This window comes from Ornithodoros turicata, chromosome 7, assembly GCF_037126465.1.
Source record: "Ornithodoros turicata isolate Travis chromosome 7, ASM3712646v1, whole genome shotgun sequence".
In the NCBI taxonomy this organism is placed as follows: domain Eukaryota; kingdom Metazoa; phylum Arthropoda; class Arachnida; order Ixodida; family Argasidae; genus Ornithodoros; species Ornithodoros turicata.
In genome coordinates, this window is record NC_088207.1 from 57173906 (window position 1) to 57185117 (window position 11212).

An 11212-nucleotide genomic window follows, 5' to 3' on the forward strand; every position below is an offset into this window, starting at 1 on the left:
GTTCTTTTGCTTCTTCATGGTCGATAATAGCGAAAGAAAAGGAATATTTGATGCTTTTGTTGTACAACGACGAAGAGTGGATACGCACTCATGGCTACGCTCGAAAAAAGTTCCTCCCTCCAATGCTGTCGCAGACGACAGCTGTGCGTTCGGCGCCCGTGACCGACTTTGTTCCCCCTTTGTCGAATATCGGTCATGGTGCTCAAGTTTATTTATTCCCTTAACGCGTTCCGAAGGGCTATATAGGGAGGAGGTTAAATATGCATACTTTCAGAAGACGATATGGAACTTAGACGGAAATGTGCTTTTAGAAACCGATCAAGTTGCGACTTGAGCTGAACGGTGCGATTTGAAACAATTAATGATAAATCTGGTCGTCTGAAGAACGATTTTAATCACATGGCTGGCTTTTATATTGAGCGACTAAACATCTAAGCACTCAATAAGCGCAAGGAGTATAGGCATGGCTGAGTAGATACAGTATCCGATCAGAGATCCAAGGTCATGGTAATCACTTTTTCGGAACACTTTCTAAACACACTTCCCATGAAGTGGGCCCTGGACGCATACTAATTCCCCTGTCTTTAACCCCTTCCTATACTGTCCGTCGGTTCAGGTCAGTATACTGCTCAAAGATACCGTTGCTTAGTTAGATATTAGCACCGTTTGCGGTGCTAATACCAAATAAAAAATACATAAAAATAAGTTTCGAGCAAAGCTTCGAGGGTTCTCTTCCTTTTCCCTCTCGTAACCGCCAGCTCACGACCAAGTATAATAAATAAATAAATAAACCTATAATGTTGCGACGACAAGCAGAACATTCGAGACAACATTTAGTCCACTCAGAAACACAGTAGAAAATAAAATAAAAAGTAATGAAGAAAATTGTATGATTTTGTAATTGAAACCGCAACTTAATTACCTTTATGAGCATGTAGTTGCAAACGTTATTTGATTACTCATGAAATTTAGTTTACACACATCCGGTGCTATGTCACTGAGTTATTGTTATTATTATTTACCTTCAATTTTTCAAAAACATTCAAAAACATGTAAATCGTTTTTGGGCTTATTTTCAAGCAAATACGCGGGATGCGGTGTTCTCCCATCCGTCCGCGCACAACCACAACGCGCAGAAAGAATGGGAGAGACGAGACAAGGGGATGGTCACGTGACACAACGCTAACAGTCCTAACAGTACTCCTGGCAGACGACACCACCACATGCATCATAGAGATGACGTAATACCGATAATGAATGATAATAATTAAAAGAAATTATAATTATACAAATATTATGGTAAGAATGATGACGATCATCAACTTTCGAAAGTATGAAAGTATAGTTCGTAATCCAAATCCAAAAGAAGGTCGAAGTGGTCGAAGTAGTCCTAGCCCAATCCAAACTGCAAAGGCATCGAAGATGGTGGACTACAGCAAGTGGAAAACAATTGAGGTACGTGAGTGTAAACTGCGTATGTTGATTTGAAAGCCTTCTTTCTTCCCGATCGGTGCCTAAAACGTCAGTGTGTTGAGTAATGACCGGAAACAAGGCCTTTAAGTTCCTTTCTTTTAATGGCTATCTCCAAACGTCTGTGTGGAATCTTCTGGAATATATTGGTAACGTTATTTATTTCGTTTGGGTACATTTTAGAGTGTGTCGTTTGTTCTTTTGTACTCTGTGCTTTTATCCAGTTCATTCCCGTCAAGATTTGTGTCGGGTACGGCCATTTAGAAGAAATGCAGCGTTGACGGGTTTGAAATCTGAAACGTTGAGAAGAAATAACGACATAACTACCAGTTTTATATCCTTCAACAGTCCGAAGTAGGGAACACAATAATTGACATACGCATTATGCTGTAGTGAGCCCGGTAGCTCATTTATACGGTCATTTTTTAGACATATTGCTACTGTCTCTTTCAGTTCTCACTGCAATAATATGGCCCCCATACGTAAATCGACCACCCCCTTTGGGATGAAAACCCTGTCACGTATCTTAACCAATTAAATCTTGTATTTCTGTTTGTCGTCTGGTTTGTTTGCGTGTCTAGTTACATTTGGTGTTATACATACGATCTGTGGCCTCTCGCATGATTTGAGCACCTGATCGCAAGCTACTAAGCCAGTACAGAACGACTACATTTGTCTGTAGGTATGTCTGTGTCCACATGCAGAGACGTTGTATGCCTCCACAAGTGATGAACACCATTGCGAAGTACATGCGCTTAGAAAACTATGTTCCTCTGAGAACGACAAATACTTTGTGCATGTAGATGCCACTGTGGCTGTACATAACTGTATATCTGCAGGTGTCTGACGACGAAGATGACACCCACCCCAACATCGACACACCCAGTCTGTTCAGGTGGCGCCACCAGGCACGGGTGGAACGTATGGCTGAGTTTGACAGGGAAAAAGAAGATTTGAAAAAGAAAAAGGCAAAGTATGTCCCCAGCAAACCTGTCTATTGGCTTCAACCCAAACAATTTCGACCAATACAGCGTTCGAAACAGAAACCGTATTGGCCACAGGTAATAGATGTATAGTTGATTCGTCAACGAGCGCGCAGGGCAGTGTCAAGGGGTGCAAACCAAGTGTGTGTGACAGGTGCTGCCCTCATAAAAAGTACACAAAGTCTCTGTCAGCCTCTCTGACAATGCGTTGCTAGCTCTTTTGCACATTTCCGTAAAAATTGTTTCACTGTACTGTAAAGCAAAGGCAGTATTTTGCAGTGATGGCCAGTTGTTAACTACATGTAGTTAAACTACTAGTTAAACTACCTGATTGTAGTTAAAAAGTAATTATCAACTACTTGGAGAAATGTAGTGGCAACTACTAGTTAAACTACTATTTTAAGTAGTTAACTACAGTAGTTAGGTTACTGAAGGCGTCAACTACTTCCGATTTTGCCGCAATTCTGCAACTTAATTTATCGCGTAGGCACAGAAAGAATCCCGCCGCTTATCTTTGTATTTGACGATCGTAGCAATGGCTTGAGCAAAGTTTATTATTGCTCGTGATTCATATTTAGGTGTCCAAGAACACTACAAGGGATTGGTGTTGGTGGACAACGTTAAGTAGTTATAGATGTAGTTAAACTACATTGCAGTAGTTAAAAAAGTAGTTTTAACTACTCCCCTGAAAAGTAGTTGAACTACTAGTTAAACTACTCAATCACAAAGTAGTTAGTAGTTATAGTAGTAGTTAAACTACTGTAGAAGTAGTTAGTTGCCATCACTGGTATTTTGTGTCTCTTTTGAGGAATGAGAAGCAGCTCGCTAACGCGAGGGCCAAGCTGCAGGGGAAGACTGGAATGGAGCTCGACAACATCAAGCGCGAGATAACTAAGCTGGAAAAAGAGGAACGCAAACTCAAGAAGGACGCGGAAGCGCTCGAAAAGAAGGAAAAGGTACGCCTTCCGAAAATTGCCGATAGTTTAGTTTTGAAAATATTTTTGGGGTGTTCACAACTGCCAAAAATATCAGCATCAGTCAGCATTCTCTCTTGCCACGCGGCATTGCTGTCGATAATCCGGTGTTCCTGGACGATGTCTCACGTGCGTTTTCTCTCCGCCTTCAGCTTCTACCGTGGAATGTGGACACCATTAGTAAAGAAGGATTCACAAAAACTGTGAGTTGTTCTAGTCTTAGTTTCGTCGACTTGATAGGCCGGGGAAATAAAATTGGCCGCGTATTTAGGCATTCTGCCCAAACGCGTTCCAATGCGTTAGCTTTTAGGGCCGTTTTCCTATCCTGATCTTTTCGGGTGCCTAATTTTCAGTGCCATTGTAGCTTCTTCCTTCTCTCCACAACTGTTAGGCACGGACCTACATAGACGTAAACTTTTGTGTCCTAGTATAAAGCTACCGTTCTGAAAGGAATAGAAGTCATGCCCGATTCCCAGCAGTTTAGCTTTTCTTTCGGGGGAAGTCATAGAAAAAAAAAAAATGGGGAAAGATAGATAAGGAAAACTTCAACGTACCTTTGTTCTGTAGACACGTAAACGTCCATTTTTTTTAAACGTTTTCAGATCCTGAACAAGCCAGAACCGAGGCAAGTAGAACCGCTAACGGAAGAAGAGAAAGAAAAAAGACAGGTAAGGAAAGGTTTTACGTGCAGCGTACTTTGTTGACATATATGTATGGCTGTTTCGCGCAGAAACAATTCGTGAAGGACAACGAGCCGCTCTTGAAGAAGTTTGGGATGTTGCACAAGTACGATGACAGCAAACGGTTTCTCTTAGAGCATCCACATCTTGCTTGCGATGCCACCGCAAATTACCTTGTTCTGTGGTGCATGCGTTTGGAAATGGATGAGGTAAGCTTTGGTAGTCACAACAAAAAGAAGCAGCTTTGTCTCGAAAAATGTCGAGTATCTCGTGAGAAGAGAGCAAGACTCAGACTGTGTAGAGTATTGTGTCTCAAGGTCCGGTAAAACTCATTTACACTTATACGGGGTTAAATACTGTAAACGTATTTTTATTCGCGATGTATTAATTTTCGCGAATTTCGCGACCGCTGAAAAATCGCGAAAAATTGTACTCGCGAACACAGCTTGATGTTTATACCGCTAACGGAAGCAGCCCTGGAATCGCGAAATTAAATACTCGCGAATAATTTCGCCAATGACTGAATGCGCGATTCGCGAAAATTACTACATCGCGAATAAAAATACGTTTACAGTACTAGATCTAACCCTAAAACATACACATAGCATTGACACATCTTGTGGCAAGCACTGTCACCAGTTCACTTAATGTTAGACTTAATGTTAGACTTAATGTTAGCTCGTTTGTTCTGTACTTAAAAGCAGCACGAGGGAGGCGACAAATCCTGATGTGATGGTATTTCCAGAAACACGAACTGATGGCGCACGTAGCTCACCAGTGCATCTGCATCCAGTACGTCCTGGAACTCGCGAAGCAACTCGACGTCGACACGAGGTCCTGTATTACGCCCTTTTTCTCAAAGTAGGTTGACCCTTGTACACAGTTTCTGTAAAGTTTCTCGCTCAGTGAAACCCCGCCCTTTGACTGGAAGGCACCAGCAGTTATGTACTTTGCAGCAGGGGCGGATCCAGACCCTTGGTTTGGGGCGGGGGTTTCTTTGTTGGGGCATGTAGTGGGGGGGGGGGGGGGGATGAATCCGCGACTGCTTTGCAGTCAAACTGGATGTGGACCAACTCGTGTGGCGTAGTGTCTCGGATAATCGCCTTCCATGCGAATCTTGGCACCGGCTGTGCTGTCTGAGGTTTTCCCTGGGTTTTCCGGCAGACTTTCCGGACGAATATCGGCACGGTTCCCGCTCAAGTTGGCCCAGGACGCGTACTGACGCCCCTCTTTCGTCCCCCATTCTTTCCTGCAGTCCTCTCTTCATCTGATCCCCCGTCTGTACACTGCTCATAGCCGTGGTTGCTTGTCGGCGCTAACGCAAAATAAATAACAAAAAACAAAAAAGATGTTGAAAATTAACAAATCATATGCAAGCGGACAACTGGCAATCGAAGCACCGGAAAAGCTCGACGTAATCCAGAGTTAAAAAAACAAACAAAAAGAAAAACTTCTATCTGGACCCATGCCTACCCCATGCATAGGGCCAGAACAACAGTGAACCCACCTCCTTGGGTATAGGTTGGTTGGTCACTCATGATAAAAGGTGGCGTGGTTTGTGTGTGTGTGCGTTTATTTACGCGTTGGGCTTGTCTCGTGAATTTTAGCGCGCTTATTGAGAGCGCCCGTATCCAGGATGTGCAGTTCTGTGATCCAGTGCTTGTGTCGTGATTACGGCGTAACAAATTAGCATCGATGTTCCAGAATTCAGATAGCAGACCAGCAATACAAAGACGCGTTCGAGGATGAGCTCCGTGGCCTCAAAGAACGTGTTCGCATACGAGCTGAGGAAAAGCTGGAGGAGGCAGTGAAGGAAGTTGAAGAGGTGGGGCTCAGGTGTTGCATTTGTTGGTTGATTTTTTAACTGAGCGACATCTTTGTGCAGGAGGAAAAACAACAGAGGCTAGGTCCAGGAGGCTTGGACCCCGTGGAGGTTTTTGAAAGTCTTCCAGAGGTATAACGAGGTTAATGGTAGACTAGCATTATCGTAGAGGAAGACCTAGCTAATGCAACGTCATAAAGTCCAGGGGGGAAATTTGGGACAGGCGGAGTTTTGAGATAAGTGAAGTGCTGCAATTGTCAATGTAGCAATCGTGCATTGTGCAAACTGACCCCTCATTGAAGGAAATGCACAAAGCACCACCACTCATGGTGTGCAATGTTTCTTCCTTCATCAAGTGTAGATTTTAGAATACTACTACTAGGTATACCGTAGCCTTAGTTGTCCGAGTGCCAGAAAAACACCAGTCATCATCATCGCTTCGATGACCATTTTTCACCGTGTTGAATCAAGTGCTCACAGAAGGCTCTCGCTAACCGATAGTGAACCGCTTGACTACGTGCTACCATGGGGGAAATAAAGGGACCAGCATTAGCGAAACACATGTAACTGCTGTGTGCTTCCTTAGTTAGTTAGTTAGTAGTAGTTAGCTTCTTAGTTCTCTACCAGTCATCACTGCTCTCCACCGTTGATTAGACCTGCAACATTAGTAGCACCGTAAGGCTGGACTCCGCAGTGGCCACATGATTCTGCATCCTCTAGCTGATCAACTTCCGTCTGGGATTTTCGCGGACGAGGTTTCGAGATATCCAAATCGGTCTCAAGGACCTTATGACATAAGCGGTGAAAAACATATAGCAACTGTTGGGCCTTATTCAGCTTGTCTCGTCCGTGGTTGTCTTGGCCAAGTATTGACCGGGTACTTCCAATACTTGTTTAATACTTGACCAATATAACCGATATCCAGCCAATATTGCTTGGGTGATGTCTCACCAACAAGCCAAAACATCCAACATTGCTCAGACATAGGCGACCCTAACAGACTACGAAGGACGTGTTGGTACAACAAATAATGCTCCAGATGCATAGTGCAGTTCTGACAATAAACTGCTTATTATTGCGAAGTTGCGATTAATTTCCTCTCGTAATTGTGACAGCCCCTTCAGAAGTGCTTCGAGACCCGTGACCTGGAACTCCTGAAGCAAGTGATTGCTACAATGGACCCAGATGAAGCACGCCAACACATGAAGCGCTGCATCGATTCTGGACTGTGGCTGCCGGACTCCAAGGACGCCCCGCTTGTGGAAGAGGCACCAGACGAAAGCGCCAAGGCTGCCAGCAGCCCTCCGGCACAGGAGTAGCGTTAAGTGTTCAAGGTCGTTCTTGAGGTAGCTTATCATACTCTGAGCTCTTTTGGAATACAGTCAACCCTCGATTTATGAACCTTCGATTTATGAATTCCCTCATTTTATGAACACGAGCACGGGGAACCAAACTTTTTCCATTCATTTTCCCCTCGTTTTATGGACCTCGATATTCGAATAATGAACGGAATTTCTGGGAACCAACTAGGAGTTGCCCAGCGTTTTTGCCCTCAATTTATGAACGGATCGTTCCGAGGTCAACAGAAACCTTCAAAGGGATAATTCCGTGGTATTATGAATGACGCCTGAATGGAGAAAACGTTTTCCAGGTATTGCACCCTCGAAATCGGAACAACAAACGGGTTTTCCGGGGTCGCACAAGGTGCGACCAAGTGTTCCTGACCTCAGTTGATGAATAAGGTGGTCGCTGTCACCCGGAGATTAATAAACGGAGGTTAAAAATCCCAGAGGAAATCCGAGACCAGTCTAGTGCGAATGTGGTGACATCTCTTTCCAAGATTGACACAGCGGAAGGCATGGTCCAAAGCAAAATTAAACTATTTAGTATTGCATAATAAACAGAGTGTGAATGCGCTAACGTCTGTTCTTTGTGAGACTGATACAGCAGAAGGCATGGTCAAAAGCAAAATTACACAATATATGGCATTACAAACATAATCCCAACTCGGAAATACTGTTCCATTTGTTCGATAGTACCCAGTTAACTGAATTTTCGATTTATGAATCCTTCGACTTATGAACGATTTTTTGGGGAACAGAGGGTGTTCATAAATCGAGGGTTGACTGTATAGCAACGTATTGGTGGATGAGGCAGTGAAACGGAAGGGTGAACGCAGCACTCAAAGGAACTGTAAAGTGAACGGATCTCCGAACGCATGCCAAAACTGAATTTGTAGCGGGGTCGGGGAGTAGAGTCAGACGTACCGTGCACCAGAATTAAAGTTCAACTTAGTATAAGGGTGTCTACCAAATTGCAGCCTTCAAGTTTCCTGACTTTTCGCCGACTATTTCGAGCGAATTCCCTTACCAAAACCAGAGGGACTGGGTGCCTGCTGCTACGTTTCGATACAGATCCCCCACCAAACAGATCATTTATTGGGTATCAGTGAGGCTGCCCCTACTTTTCGGCATCTGAGCTTGTCGTATTGTAAAATTGTCGTAAAACCCCAATGTCACAACTCTGTCCACATCAGTGATGTTCTTCTTTTCCAGGAGGAAAGACGTCGGTGCCCCCCAAAAATCTGAATGGACTTTGCCAGCAGATCCTCCGTGGCATCCTTGCTCAGGCCACTTGTACATAAAAATTATTTTTAAGCCAGCACAGATTGAGCCAGTTGTGCAGCACATGCATGCTTCAATGCCCTATGTGCTGAGATTAAAAATGAATTGTAATGTTTAATGATTAAAAATAAACTGGTCCCATTCCTGCTAGTCCCCCAGACAGCACACAATGTTGCAAATGTGTTGATCCATGTTACCGGAACGTTGCAGCGATGTTTCATGCCCACATTCACCGTTGTAGCAATATATTTGTTTCGATGTTCATGCTATGTTTCAAAGATTGCATAAAGCCAACATTGCGATGATGTTACTGAAGCAATGCTGAATATTTTACACTGGAAGTAATGTGGCATTCACATTGTTGATACAACATTTTGCAAGCAATGTTAATGCTATGCTGCAATTGCATTTCTTCCAAAATGCTTAATCAGCAACGTAAATTCCACGTCGGTGCAATATCTTTATTTCAATGTTTTTGCTGTATTTCAAAAGACGCGTAGAGCTAACTGTGTGACTGTGTTGCCGACGGCACGTTGCGTGTGCTACACTGACCAAATGTTGCAGTTACATTGCTGATGTGGTGTTTGGCAAGCAATTATAATGCAACGCTGCAATAGCATTGCCCACAAAACACTGCATCTGCAACCTAATGTTAACGTTGCAAGACTATCATTGTATCAATGTAGATGGGTAGAAATCCAGCGAACCGGTAGAGATGTAGGAAGGGAGTTGCCTCAGGACAGAAGCCGCCGATATTTCGAACAGAGACTACTGTTCTTCTGGGCACCGTCCTCATCATTGGCATGGTATTTAAAGGGTTAGGTGTGGCGTGTTTAAAGGTTCATGCGAATTGTGGGTCAACAGCCCGGAGGGAAGAAAGGGTCCGTACGGGCTTCTACGGCCGGAGTGAATGGCTGCTTTGTTAGAGAGTGGAGGGGATTATGTGAACGTAGTGATCTAGGCTACAGACCGGTTACAGAAAAATGGAAGGTTCACGAACACGTGGACGAAACCGGACAACAGGCAAGAATTGGCAAGCATAGCGAAAGATAAGGAGGTTAGTAGTTATGTGGGGAAAATTCCAGAACGAGCAAAGATTTTTTTTTTTTTAGTATATATTTGTAATACAAAGTTGTGGCATGCACTAAAGAGAGCAGAAAGCAGTGGCCATGCAGAACATAACAGATGATAATGAAGGTAGAAGGGAAAAGCATATTTTATTTGTGAAGTGTTTCTAGGGTACTTTGGGATTTGTTGATACCGGACGGGTGAAGAGCGTTGAACTTGTATATGAGATAAGACTCCCTATCACGTCTGTCACGTGTGGTTCTAAACCCGGTTTCTAGAATATATAGTTTAATGTTGTCAAAATTGTGACCAGGAACGTTAAAGTGTTCGGCGACTGCTTTGGGGAGTTTGTTGGACGTGTCGGTTCTGTGTCCGGTAAGGCGGTTGTTCAATTGTATCAATGTGTCTGCCGTATTTCAAAAGGATGCGTAGAGCTAACGTTGTGATTCTGTTGAGAGAGAAATGTTGCACATGGTACATTGAGAAAGCGTCGCAGTTACAATGTGTAATAGAGATGTTACCTCTAGGCAACATCTGCAACATTGCAGCAACACTGAAACAAACTGCAATGTTGCACTTTTTGCATGCAACATTGCCGAGGCACTTCAGTGTTTCAGTAACACATTGTTTGCGCCATCTTGTTCTATCAGTTTGTTTTCGAAGATGTGTTCAAATGTTGCGGCAACGTTCATGCAGATGGAATGTTACCTCAATGCTTCTATTTCAACGTTGGTGCAGCATTTTAGAAACATTACGATGATGTTGCTGAGATAATGTTGCACGTGCTGCAGTGAGCGAGCATTACAGTTAGATTGCTGATGCAATGCTATTGAAGCACTATCATAGCAGTCCTAGGGCACGAACAGGCTTTCAGTGGAAACTGAAAACTAAATTTAAAAAAGAAAATATAGACGTCTGTGAATGTTTAGTGTGACCATTATGGCCAGAATTAATGTAGACTGAGAGACAATATAATCTGGAACAACACCGCGGACACACGATAGGAGACGCGATTATGGACGAAATGATCGAAATTAGGACAACATATGATCAACTAGAGCTATAAGATTAGCAAAATTTCCATTGCGAATAGTTTACGAGCATCTCACTTACACTGCAAATCGAATCGGATCATGGTAAAATATTTTTTGGTGTTGTGCTCATTAGATGATGTTCTGCTCCAAACATGCAAGCCTTTTCACCCAGCATAATATATTATAAGACAAGGGTCCCTCTGTGTTGTTGTGTATTAGTGGGATGAACTGCATTGAGAGTTAGTCAACATGTTCCATGCAGCCTGCTTTGTGTGCATCTCCTCATTTCTATGTTTACATTTGTGAATTTCCTGTAGTTTTTTTTAAAAACTGCACATAGTACTATTTCCATCTGTTACTGAACTCTCAAAGTTGGGAGTACATTTACTGGAACCCGCAAAATGCCCAGAGTATAGTGTTGACCGTGACCTCACAAAATCTGCAGACTTTATAGAAAGAGAATATTGCAAGCAGTGTAAAGCGGGCTTCGCCTAACGCTCGAGAGTAATGAGGAGAAGCAGACTTGCAGAACGGAGCCACACACCAAAACTATAATG

The 11212-nt window shown here is 43.3% G+C and overlaps 1 protein-coding gene across 1 annotated transcript; it reads left to right on the forward strand.

Annotated features, from left to right (window-relative positions):
- Positions 1-1290: 1290 nt before the first annotated feature.
- On the forward strand, positions 1291-8723 carry LOC135401703 (hsp90 co-chaperone Cdc37-like). Its single transcript, XM_064634236.1, has 11 exons — positions 1291-1455; positions 2310-2443; positions 3262-3409; positions 3580-3630; positions 4030-4095; positions 4158-4316; positions 4853-4968; positions 5812-5932; positions 5993-6061; positions 7045-7275; positions 8485-8723. The coding sequence occupies exons 1-10, from the start codon at positions 1297-1299 to the stop codon at positions 7246-7248; spliced, it is 1227 nt and encodes a 408-aa protein (XP_064490306.1). The 5' UTR covers positions 1291-1296; the 3' UTR covers positions 7249-7275; positions 8485-8723.
- Positions 8724-11212: the final 2489 nt, after the last annotated feature.

Coding starts and splice junctions, on each gene's coding strand:
- LOC135401703 (XM_064634236.1), top strand. CDS start 1,297: ATGGTAAGAATGATGACGATCATCAACTTTCGAAAGTATGAAAGTATA. Junction 3,410..3,579: donor CGCTCGAAAAGAAGGAAAAG/GTACGCCTTCCG, acceptor CTCCGCCTTCAG/CTTCTACCGTGGAATGTGGA. Junction 4,317..4,852: donor TGCGTTTGGAAATGGATGAG/GTAAGCTTTGGT, acceptor TGGTATTTCCAG/AAACACGAACTGATGGCGCA.